The following is a 13,511-nucleotide window of genomic DNA, read 5'->3' as shown; positions in this document are numbered from 1 at the left end:
GTTAAGATATAAACCTTTCGCAGAAGATCACAAGGTCAATTGCTTCGACAACAAAAAACCACAACGTATACAAGCTATCTTTTGAATTGTGTTTCAACATGTGTCGATTATTGCCTTTCGCTGGAAAAGTACGGGTTGAAATGAATTTCATCTATCCTTAACCTAATTGCAAGCATTCTCAAAAATTGAGACTTTTTATGTCATCCTTTTTGTAGACGCTTTTAATATATAAAATTTTAAGCTCTCACTATCTAGGTTTTTCCTGTTTCAACTAGATATCTGTAAATAACATTCAGATCTCACTGGTTACGGTATAAAGTTTTATGGAAATACTTTTTGTTGTAAATTTAAAGAAAAATTTTGAATTAACTGAGTAAACGAATCCCGGGTCGGTAGAGTTGTAAAAATTTTGGCTCAAAATGCATAAAACACATTGAATTAATTGTATTTTTATTATCTGTATGCAATATCTATAATAATATATGAATAATACGATTCAGATCAACTGTTTTGATTAGACTCCAGTTCTCAACAGTTATCCAGTTCAGAAACCCCTTGTATAACTTAATACTAATCAAAATCATGGCTGGCTGCGAATAAGGTAATTTGGGTTAGACAAAACTACCCTTGTAGATTTTGAATAGCTATTTTACAAGACCTTGCAGATTCTTGAAGGACGATGTTTTTTGCAAGATCACCATTTTTCCTATAAGTTAGTTTTTTTTGCAAAAATTATGCAAGTTGTTCAAGGTAAGCAATTGGTTCCAACTACGGTAGATTTTTTTTAAAAAGCGTTCAATTATTATCAACTAGGGTGGTTTTTTGTGCCTGACCATGTTTTTCTCGTTAAAACTTTTTAAAAATTTTCCCCTAGTCATGTCATCTATATCGGCTCCACAAATTGCTAGATCCTAAGTTAAGTATTTAGAAAAAAAGCGAATCAATAATTTAAATTTTTTTTTCCTTTGGAAAGCAAAAAAAAATGTTCATGAACTGTCTTTTTAGAAAAAAAAATTAAGTGAATCGACAGCTTTCACAAATCTTAAAAACGCAAATTCGATAGTTAATTTATAACTATTTCGCAGAAAATAAAAGAGTGTTATATTTTCGACCATAATGAACTCATATCGTTTACAAGCCATCTTTTGACACGTTCTTTTATCAATGCTTATCAAGTTTTTCTCATCACCGATCATGTAAATTTTAAATTGAATCTCAGGCAAAAAACGGCCTGATGTTATGCTTACGCAAATTTTTAGACTTTTTTATGTCATCCTATTTCGTAGATGCATTCAATTTATAAAATTTTAAGCTATGGCCGTCTAGGTTTTCCATGCTTCAACTAGACTTCTATAACTCACATTAAGATCGCTGGATACAATATAAAGTGCTTGGAAAGTCATTTTGATTAAAAACTGAAGAAAAACTATGAATTAACGAAAGAATTTGGTTACATATGTACTTAGATAACTCAAATCTGTCAACTAGCTCCTTTTACAGATAATTTTTGCTATAATCTTGTTATCATATCTCGTTAAGTACAAATTTTAACTGAATGACCAGATAGATACTCACCATAATAATACAGCTCTGTTAAAAGCTAAAGAGATAATCAGATACCGAGGTTTTGATCAGATACTGGAAAAAAATACAAACCAGAACAGGTTTAAAATTCAAATACTGTGAATAATCGGAAAAAAATTTAATAATTAATCGGTTCTTTATTTTTTTAAAGCATTGGTTGTTTTTTGAAGCTTCAATTTTGAGTAATTGTTTTACCCTTGATTCAATCTCGCACAAAATCGTTCATTTTATTTCGCCTGAACCCGAGTTGTTTTTTGCCTGAACGCGTTTTTCATGTCAAATTTAAGTAAAGGATTTCGAACAAAAGAGAATTAATTAGATTAAAACTTCGTTTCTATTGAAGGCAAAAAAAAGATATGTAATGTTTCTTTAGAGAAAAAAGTTTTAGTGGGTCGACAGCATTTACAAATCTAAAGAATGCAAATTTTCTATTGAGTCTATCCTTTGCAGAAAATAACAGAGTGTATTCTTTCGACCACAAAGAAACCATATCGTTTACGAGCCATCTTTTAAAGCGGTTTTTAATCCACGCGTATCAAATTTTTCTCTTCACTCAGCATGTACAGTTTACAATGAATAGCAGCAAAAAATTTACCTAATTGCATGCATACGCAAGATTTGAGACTTTATTCGTGTCATCCGATTTTGTAGACTCATTCAGTTTATAAAATTTCAAGCTATGACCGTCTAAGTCTTCCCTTTTTCACTAGATATCCACTAGACTTCTTAAATATATATTCAGATCGGTGGTTACAACAAAAAGATTTTGACAAATCATTTTGCGGTAGTCTTATGGAAAAACTTTGAATTAACGAAAGATTATCATTACTTTAATAATTGGATAGTTCCAATCTGACATTCCGGTTTCTTTTCATTTTCGCTGTTCTCCTGTTAGTAGATTTGGCAAATTACAAATCATATCCAAATGATTAAGTACATACTCAGCATACAATTACAGTTGGGTTTAAGGTTATAAGGACACTTTGATACCGAGGTGTAATGGAGTTGTGGCAGGAGGGATGTGTTTGATAGAATTAATCAAAAATTAGGGTTGTTAGGGTTGCTGTATAAGCTTTGAAGCCAATTTCCGAAAATAAAAAAAATAATTAGTTCTTCGTTTTTGAAAGCATTGATTTTTTTTTGAAATCTCAAGTTTGAGTGGTTGTTCGCCGTCGAGTCATTGTAGCTGAAAATTGTTCACTTGTTTTCAACTAATGTAATTTTTTTGCCTGACCATGCTTTTCACGTTAATGTTTTTAGAAATTTCCCCTTAAGAATCATTGTGTGATCTATGTCAGCTCCACAACTTGCTAGCTACTAAGTAAAGAAAAAAAGTGTTTAGAAAAAAGGAGAATCAATAATTTAAATTTTCTTTTCTATAGAAAGCAAAAAATAAGATATTCATGTAGTACACCTTTAGAAAAAGAAGTTCAAGTGGATCGATAGCTTTTACTAATCTAAAAAAATGCAAATTCGCTAGTTAAGCTATAAATCATTAGCATAAAACCACAGAGTGCAATACTTTCGACCACAAAGAAACCGTATCGCTTACCTGCATAGTTCTTTGTTGTTTTTCTTGTTATTCTCACTAGATATCTTCTATGAGATTTTCAGCTGGAGTAAATCCAGATTTTTGTTTCGAGCCAGTATTTTGGCTATTTTATGAATGGTACAAAACACAACTGTTTCCGGTGTGAATTGTAAACTTCACTGAAAACTTTCTGCTCAGCAGAAGTTCAGTTTGCAAGAAATTCCGTTCACATCGAGGTTTTCTGAGAAGTAAAATCAACAGTTATGTCGATAATGAATTCCAGGGTGAGGTCCCTGTGTCATGTTAATTACATCAATGTTCAATGCACAAATTATTGCTGTATGTTCTTTTGGGTAGTTATTAGAAAAAAGAGATCTTTTCCGTTTATGCCCCCACCCAGTTTAGTGGGTGCATATTATGTGCATTTTTACTGGTATTTTACTGGTTTTTTTTACTGGTATTTCCCATTATACCCCCTCCTCCCCCTCCCCCACGAATACAGACACATGGTGGTGTGGGCATATAACAGATAACCCCATACCGAAATTATACCATAAGGGAGCTACAATTTCGTTTGAGTGGGGTATATAAAATAGGTAATATGAAAAAGACCGGTTTCTTTTTCAACCACTCGTATCGTGAAAGAGATCTTTTTCGTTTTGCCCCCCCCCCCCCCCCCCCCAGCTTAGTGGGTGCATATTATTTGCACCCCTCAGACGCACGTGCCATATTTTTACATAATGATTTGCTATGTAATGGCTCGTGCTCTCATTACTTACTGGGGGGGGGGGGGGGGCACAGACGGAAAAGATCCGAAAAAAGTTATGAAAATAACAAATAGCAAGTGAGTTGAGCACTTTAACTCACTATGCCAACTGAGAATGTTCAATTTCTGAATTAGCACAATCTCATTTTTGCACCAAGGCAATCTTTCTCCCACTTTTCAAACATTAGCCCCCCCCATTATTTATACCATTATAAAGGTGTAAGAGTATTATCAATTTCGGGATGACGGGATGGGGGAAGTCGACATCGACAGTTTTCAATATTGTTCGTGGCTATATCTGTCTTTCGCTGTAATTTAACACTCAACTTCGGGTTTTAGATTTTGATCTCATTTTATTTCTGTTTTGGTTTCAGACACGAATCAGCCACACATTACGGACAGTCACAATGAGCTGATAGCGAGGCTGTATGCCAAGATACACCGGGTGTTTACCAAATACTGGGTTGTGATGTGTGTGGCCATGTTCCTAATCGTGTCACTTGAAGACGACAATGTTGTGGCCTACAAGATTATATACATGATTCTGTTTCTTGCATTTGTCGCACTTTACGGGGTTAGTGCACCACTGAAAAATGATATATATATATATATATATATATATATATATATATATATCTATATATATATATATATATATATATATATATATATATATATATATAATATTTTTCAGCTATTGACAAGTTAAGCAACAAGAGGATCTTCCCTTCCTCATCGAAGCCCCCCCCCCCACACACACACACACACGCACACAAGCTCATTAGTCAGATAAAGTATAGCCCCCATTATGGTAAAATATCATGATGAGGGGGCTATTAATTCGGGTGCGCGGGGGGGGGGGGGGTGCAAATTTAATGGAAAAACCAAATAATATAGAAAAAAATTATTTCAAGAGTGCGCAACTATTTAGCGTTGAAAAAGGAAACACATTGACTTTTCGATCCTATCTACTTACACTTTTTGTGATAAAAAATCAGGATCAAAACCGATTTTTCCAATAACAGTATAATATTAGTCATTTTTGAGGTGCTGTTGTATGATCTCAAATATTTCAGTATCAAAATATTTAATACTTTTCACAAATCATGAAGCCAGGATTCCTGTTAGACTTCGTTATAGAGCTATAACGAAGCAATGTGGAAAATAGGGGTCGTCAAATTTTGAAATAATGTTTTTATGAACACATAAATGTTCACCTACATTTTGTAACAAATAGTTCTCTCTGTGGCGTCTATTTGTAGCTCATGATGGTCTCGTCTTTAGGTCGATACCGCTTCAAAACTCTTCTATTTAGAACAAAGAATCCATTTGTTTCGACATGTGTCGTCATACTTCAAAAGACCGTTTTTTTATTGAGACTGAAGCGTCATTTTTTTTGCTTGACAAAATTTGAGCTCATATATCTTTCAAACAAATGATAAAAATTTTAACACAAACCAATTTTACATGAACTTTTCAAAAACTTAACCTCGAAACAATTAAAAAATGCTGTGACTCATAATATTTTAAAGCGACTAGAATGACTATTATTACCCTCCAATTAATTGACGAAATTTGAGAAATTTGAGAATTGTTAATCTTGTCTATACACTCGATTGTAAGTGAAAAATAAAAACCCATACTTATACATGTAAACAGGTGAACCCAAAGTAAGCCGACATAAATGCAAGACGAAAGTTATGTAACAGTTATATAATCTATCGAAAATTATGCGGTGTTAATCCTTACACTGAGCCCCAGTGGACTTATGTGCATTTCAATGCCTCTCATCCGCTGCGGGATGTAATCTGGAAACCTTGGGCCGGTTATCGCGCGCACCGACCCGCCAGGAACAAATTATCATACGGTTATCTTGGAAATTTTTGGCTTACTCGCTTGCTTGCCTATCGGCCTGATTGACGGCCACCAAACTACAACAATGGTTGGTTATAAAACAATTTATGGTTAGAGAGAGTTACCCCAAAATCACATAATTCGAAAAACAACAGAAAAATAAATTTTAAAATTAATGAGGTTGAACGGTAATGAGCGTTTGCATTTGAAATTCCAATAATTACTTGTAATCAAAATTGAAAGATATGCAGAGAGTATATTCTAAAATTTGACACATTTCCGTTCTTTTTGCAATATAATTGCAAAAGAGGTTGTTTTCACAACAAAAGTGAGCAACTTTGTCACAGATTTCTCAGGCTGATCAGACCGACTTGAGTCGCGCACGGGGGCTAAAGCGCGATTACTCCACGGAGTCTGGTAGCACTGTATATGTTCTGGATAGTCTGATCAGATTCGCATCCAGAATCTGCACGGTATTATCAGAGAGCTTTCCCGAGTCTGGAAACTCTACTCAGATTCCAGATGTCCAGCCGAAAAAACGGCCAGTCTCCCGATACAAGAAGAGACAATTAACCCTCGTGGGACTGCTTTTTGAAGAGCACTTCCCAATTTTTCTTGATGAATATCAAAGAACACGCCATAAACTAAGTTTTGATAATTGCTGTTGAGTTGAAGATATTTTTTTGAAACTATCATTTTTTACTGTCAGAAACTACTTGTCTGAAAAGATGTCTTCATTTCTGAAAATGATACACTATTCCGATTATTACTGCTACTTCAAAAGTTAAAAGTATCAGTCAGGGTACGCCAATGTGCAACCAAAGTGGGTCTGGCACCCCCAGTGCACGACCAATGTGGGCCTGGCAACCCCAGTGCGCGACTGAAGTTGGTCTCGCACCCCCTTTTGCGCGACTCACTTTGATCTGGTAGTACCAGTGCTAGACCAAAGTGGGTCTAGCACCCCCAATACGCGACAGAAGTCGATCTGGCTCCCCGACTCCGCGACTGAATTTGGTCTGGCAAACCCGTGCGCAACTCAAATTTGTCTGATCAGATCCATTTTTTGTCTAGGTAGGCTAATCTTAGCCAATTTTGGTCTGGTTGATCGGATCAGAGCTGTCTTGAGTTGCGCATCTCATCTTGGATTTGCTGCAATTTGTTTTTAAATCCAAGCTTTCAGAGTTAAAAAAAACTATTAGGATCTAACAATTTTGAATCAAAGACACCGCTTCGATTGAGTGAAAGGTAAAGAAAAATCAAAATCTTGCAAATTTTAAGAACAAATTATTCAAGCGGAAGAGAGGTTTTCAATGATACCACTTTTTTCTACCAAAAGGATCTCGATCTGCCGCATTTGATCAAACATGAAAACTATTGAAAGAAAAGAAATTCTGAAGGTCGAATCAAAAACTATCAAATAATGATTAAGGAGGCATCTGACATTGCAAGTGAAAAAAATTGAATTGCTTAGGCACATAAAATCACGTGTTTATTTGTTAAATTTATTTTTAGCATTAAAATACAAATTTATCTTGATTTAACAAAGCGTTGTTTTGAACGAAAAATTATCAATTGATCAATTGACTGAAAAAGTCAATGTTTGAGTATTTAATTGAGTCATTCACTAAAACTCCCCTCATATGGTGATCACGTATTTCACCCAATTTGCTATTTCTTGAACCATTGCTCGAAATCGCGTAATAAAGGCTATACCCTGGAATTGAGCAACAGTATTCCACAACTTGAAACCAATGCATGCAATTTCACCACCGGTTGAGTGAGACAAAATTTTCAGGGTTTAACCGCACTAATTGGGCGATGCAACTTCGTTCGTGGAAAAATTAACACAACAGGTGACAATCCACGTTATTTTTTTGACTGAAAATTGTGTGTCTATAGCAATCAGCATTGAGCTGCACTATTCAATGTTTTTTCTTATTGTTTCAGATAGTCCAACGAAAGTTTGCAATGCCACAGGCATAAAATGTATGCCCATTTCAAGGCATTTCTTATGATATTCGGTCAATTTTTCCGTCTTCAGCTAGGATTAGAGCATAACTGCGCTTCCTCGCCGCTTCTGATTTCGAGTTGTTTTCTGGTAAAAGATGCCTCTGCTTGGTAACAGGAGAGAGACTGATTGACGTGCACTCTGCAATTATTGTGTCTCGTATTCTTTCATGACACTAGATGATGTCGCCGGGATCATGACCTGAAAAGACATGATCCTCAAAATTGTCAAAAATCTTTGTTTCACAATGTAGGCATTTCTTTTATGAGACCTTCGGCGAAAATTCTATCCAGAATTTCGAAGCAGCCTGGTAATTGTTGGGCTAGGTATGTAAACCTAGAGGGGAGATATGAGAGGCTGTCAACCAGGCACCTGATTGAGATAGGGAAAGAGATAACAGTCGAGCTGCTTCTGTGTTGTTTGTCTGCCTGTAAAAAATGTTGCCTAGAGTGGTAATGTTTTTGGTTGAGTCAACTGAGGAAGAGCCAAAGCTTTGAATTCTTCCACTAAATCTGTTTAATTGTTTTGTTAAACTCTTTTGGGTTTACTCCATTGATTCACTCAACGGAATTTGCTGACAAAGATATGCAGCCCTGAGATATAGAGCTGACATATGCAGACTTTACTAGGTCTATAGGGCAAAAGTTTTGGCTCCTTTTTGCTAGTTTTAAATTTTTTTGCTAGTTGGAAGGCATGCCTTGGTCCTTTAGATATTCCTGATTGCTGAGCAAAGTTTACTTTTTAAAACTGTTCCCTTGAGTAGATCGACTTGTTCAAGCATTTTGTTGCTCTCGGGAGACGGAGTGTTGCATCATACTGAGTACAACTTTTTTGGTGCCCAGATACAATTGCGCAAAATAGAGCAGACTTAGGATCATTCAAGTAGCCAAGTTTTTCTAATAAATTGTCTGGTTTATTCATCCGTTTTTGTAAATAAGTTTCAAGCGAACTGCGTGTTTAATTTTCTGCTTCTAGGATTTGAAATCCTGATTGGCTGTTTCTTCTTATCTTGCTAGCAATTGTTTTCAACTGCGTGTTGCAAAACAGTTCGCACTTTTCTCATTTGTCCGCACTTTGTCCCATGTTCTGTTAGAATTTCCAATGCTTCCCGAAGCTCCTCTGGAACTCTTGCTGTCATACCAATATTTAAGTGCCCAGAGTGCTGAATAGATTTTGACAATTTATTCTCAAGTATTTCAATGATAGGCCAAAGATCAATTAAAAACAAAAGTGGGCCCCAAGGGTTTTTCTTGTGTGACTCCTGATAAACTTTGCATAATAGTTGCTTTGAGAAAAAATGTCTATGTTTAGAGTTGCACTAAAAGGCAAAAGAAGCTGAAGCAGGAGTGAGCTGTATTTAAAACGCTGTTTCTCCTAATGGAATTGAAAGTATTTTGAAGTCTATTTAAAGTAACCGGCATTTACTGTGTATAAAAAATTTTGAATGACCTTTTTATTGCATGTGCGTTGGTTTCAGCCCCACGTTTATCAGCCACGCTAAGCTCTCTCGATGAGAATAGTTCAACAGCCTCAGGATTGGGTTCGACTGCAACGCATTTGGCAGTCAGAAGTCACAAAACGTCTCCTACGGTTATCGCTCGGATGCCACTTTTTGTCTTTTTGGGCGCTTTAAGCAAAGCAGAGCAGAGGGTAAGAGCAGTGAAACTGGGGAGCTGTCTTCAGCTAGCAAAAACCACCAGCTTTTGAGGCTTGAAATTGATTTTCTTAACTTGCCTGCGCTGCTCATGTATCAGCATTTAGACGTTGCTCAGGATACCACCTCCTGGTAGAGGGACCAGCTGCTGAGAAAATTTGCAATTAGGTTAATACAGAATACTTGGTGCAGTGAAATGCATGAGTACTGTATTCATCTGTTGAGATAGGTTGCACTTCTTCTGATGCTTACAATTTTTCAACTCGTTTAGTGTTACTTTATTATCGTGGGTCATCCCATCCGAAAACAAAATTTTTGCTATACGCACAAATTGTTAATGAAGGTAAAGTGATTTTGCGCAAGCTGCAGACGACTACATCGGATTGCTGGTTTTCTTCGCCTGTTTCATTGAGATGGTCTCTAGCCGCCATAGACCAGCATAGTCACCATAAATCGGTGACTAAACCTTCGGTTCCAAAACGAGCAGATTGCATTTGCGTATTGCAAATGGCTTTTTCAATTTTTGTGGGAATTCGTTTGAGACACACAATTCTCAATTATAGTTATTTTTGTATGCTAAACATCATAAAATTGATTACAGCAGAAAACAATTTTCAGTTACAAGGTAAAAGAATAATGCAAGATATGTGTAAAACTTTTCTGTTTTCTTTTGAATTTTTTCTCATTTTCGCAATGAGAATGTTTTCTTTCTTCTAAAATCTCGTACACTTGTATAAGCAACAATATAACATTATTTTGTCACCAAACTGCACCAAACTTATTAATTTTTTGTCTGCCTCAAAAATGCATCCTAACAGTTACATCATCTTTTGAACATCACTGTAAGACAAGAGTTCAAATTTTATTATAAACTTTATATAAAGCAAGATATAGCGAGATTGAGAATCTGATATATTTAATACTGATAAAAAATTTCCTCATAAAGCAGAATTTGTGATATACCAAAATCTCTTTTTCTTTATTTCAACAACGGTTCGTGGTCCATTGGGAGAAAAGGTAATGTCTTTCGGTAGGAGAGGTTCGCGTTTTGTTTCGCATATAGTCCAATCATTGTTTGGTAGGGTGCACTGATGGGAAAAACTTAATTTTTTGGAATATGAGGCATGTAAATTTGAGCAAGCGCGTGTTTGAAATCACAAGCTGACGATTTCGAAATCAAACATCTTTTTAAACTTAAAAAAAACTCCTAAGTTTGATGTTTTTGGAACTAATCTAATAAAAATGTATTTACAGCCTTGAAACGAATGTAACGTTTGCGGCGAATAGCGATCAAATTAAACATTTTTCACCGTAGAACGACGGCATATCATAGCGGTAAAATATTTAAATTTTTCTCAGTTGTTAAGCTGTGGGAAAAAATTCACCGCTAACAACAGTAAGCCGTGAAAATTCAAATTTCAACGATAAAAACCAAGTATTGCCAAAATTAACCAGTTAAAGGTTTGCTGTGATTTTTTACGAATTATTGTAAGATTTGAGCTTACAACCATTGCAATTCTTACAACCATTCACCGCAATTTGTACAATTTTCAGGGATTTTTTAGCACAGGCGCCTCGAACCGGGTAATACATTTTAGCAGTTCCCTCCCCCTCCAAGAGTTTAAGAGCTGAAAGCGGGGTAAATTAATCGGGAAAATATGCTAAAAATGAGACATGTCCATGGTTGGTGTTTTAGATCTCTTTCTCTGTGTGGCGTAAGGCGATGGCTGGGTTCTGGTGGGTGACAGTGGTGTACTCTATTCTGGTTCTCATCACTATATACACTTATCAGTTCAGGTCATTCCCCAGATACTGGAAGCGAATCACACATTTAGATGACGCAGAACTCAAGGTATGTACATCTCACCAGCTCCTCTGACTTCTATGTGAGAGCGATTACTGTATAACTCTTATAGCCGAGCAACGCACGAAATGTGATTGAATAATAATTTTGAATTATTTAAAAAAGGTATATGTCAGTGTAATGGATAAGTTGACCGATATACTGGCTAAACTGAATTGACTAGTGAAATAATGATGCTTTAAAATATGATATTTTAAGATATATAAGATTTAAAATGAAGCACCGATAGAAGCAAGAAACTGTTCTATTCTTAGATCAAACTTAATATTTTTGGGCTCTTAATATTTCAGGCCCTGGGCTTAGAGCAGCACAACACTTCGGGTCTGTTCACGAAGCTACTGACTCCGACTCTTTTTGTGCTTGTGTGCAATATTCAACTGCATTACTTCCATGAACCCCTTCTACGCATGACCAGAATCACAAATGACGATGAGTAAGCTATCAAGTATAAATTAATTTTAAAAGAACAAGAAAAAATTTTTAAATTATTTTTAACCAGTAATTATACGAATTACCGCAGTATCATAAATGACGATAAGTAGGCTATCAAATTCAACTTCTTTGATTTTATTTACTGTCAAGCTTATTCCGTATTTGTAACATTGTCTCAATCATTTTAGCTACAGAAAATTTACGTTTTTATTATTTTACAAGAAAGACAACTGGATTTAAACACCTGGGCAACTTCAGTCAGTCAATAATAGTAGATAAATTTGTTTAACATTCTAAATGAATGATGGTTAAATTAACCATCTAAGAATCAGTATTTTACGCAGATGTATTGTTGATATTATTTGTTTATCTTGTTTATGTGATCGTGAAATGTTTTTTTGACAATTTGATGTTTTTAGTGGTCGAACACGGAAGCCAGCATTGTCAACAGCTGTTGAAAGCCAAGCAAAAGCTGACCATTCAAATCAATCAAAAGGTAATAATACATCTGAAAAAAAGCTCCCGTTTTAATTTGTGAAAGGGTAAGCCGTCTCCTTAACATGTCAATGATTGATAGTTGAAATCCTTAAGGATTCTATGTGAGTTTGAGCTTGTAAACATATACCCACCCAGTGAACTGAAACTTGGTACATCTTGATAAGAAACATACTAACTCTTGGTAAATCTTGCCAAGATCTTGCCATGGTACTTACCAAGAAAACATCGAGATATGTACGAACTTGCAAGTTTTTTGCATGGCTGTCAAGAAACAAGATCTTGCCAAGATTTCCAAGAGAGATTAACCATGACATGGCAAGATATATCGAGTATTAAAAATTCAATAGCACCCAAAAACAAGATGTAGCAGGAAATCATAAGATTAAGCAAGAACTATCAAGAAATAGCAAGAATTATCACTGATATGGATGTGCCTTGTGAATGTTTTTTTTGTTAATTATTACTACTAATAGCTAATTGTCACGCAATGCTCATTCTCACTACTTCAAGAAATAGCTAATTTTTTGTCTGGATTGTTTGGTCAGGGCCGATTTTTCTCCGGATTCCCGGTTCATATTTCCACCACCTCACTTCGGGTTGCTTAGAAAAAAATTTTTCTATGTGTCAAGAATCATCAAGATCTTATCAAGTTACGCCAAGAACATTTCTTGACATGTCTTGATATGATCTTGTCAAGATCTTATCAAGGTGTTCCAAGAAATGTTTGTCTATCAAGATCTTGGCATGAATTCAAATTTTGCAAGAGTTAACAATATCTTGCATGACATGGCAAGGTGTATCAAGTTTCGTTTCACTGGGCATTTAATCAAATTGACCACAGCTTAGTCAATCTTGGCTTCAATGATGATACAAAGTGAAAGTTTCAGTCGCAAAATGAACTGACCGCAGTCGACAAAAAAAACTGATTATCTCAAAAACTCATTTCAAAAGCAAGTTTGAAATGTGGCAACGCCTAATGCTGTTCAGCTGCGACAAGCAGAAACAAAATGTCAAAAAATTAAGACTTATTACCTTGACGTAGTCATTATCTATCAGCGTGACCAAACTTTAAAAAAGGATTAAGTTTGAATGTTTTGACAGAACTTGTAATGATTCATCAAGAATTTGATCGAATAAAAAAATAAAACGCTTGAAAACTTATTTGTGATCTTGTTTATTTCTTATCAAAATATATTGGTTTTCGGCACAACTTGGTAAATTCATGTGCTGGATTTTCAAATTTTATTTAAACGGTTAACTTTGAAGCAGATGATTTCCGTAAAAAATTGAAACCATCGCTAGACTCAACTTATTAAATAT

The 13,511-nt window shown here is 35.4% G+C and overlaps 1 protein-coding gene across 1 annotated transcript in view; it reads left to right on the top strand.

Annotated features, from left to right (window-relative positions):
* LOC142344959 (piezo-type mechanosensitive ion channel component 2-like) overlaps positions 1 to 13,511 on the top strand; it is a 212,454-nt gene that overhangs the window by 148,642 nt on the left and 50,301 nt on the right. Inside the window, exons 19-22 of the mRNA XM_075397043.1 lie at positions 4,256 to 4,455; positions 11,094 to 11,249; positions 11,552 to 11,694; positions 12,113 to 12,189. Of these exons, the coding sequence (XP_075253158.1) occupies positions 4,256 to 4,455; positions 11,094 to 11,249; positions 11,552 to 11,694; positions 12,113 to 12,189 (576 nt within the window). The remainder of the gene's footprint in view (positions 1 to 4,255; positions 4,456 to 11,093; positions 11,250 to 11,551; positions 11,695 to 12,112; positions 12,190 to 13,511) is intronic.

This window comes from Convolutriloba macropyga, chromosome 8, assembly GCF_964194025.1.
Source record: "Convolutriloba macropyga chromosome 8, txConMacr16.3, whole genome shotgun sequence".
Lineage (NCBI taxonomy): Eukaryota > Metazoa > Xenacoelomorpha > Acoela > Convolutidae > Convolutriloba > Convolutriloba macropyga.
The sequence above is the reverse complement of the archived record's forward strand: the minus strand, read 5'-3'. Positions and strand labels throughout refer to the sequence as shown.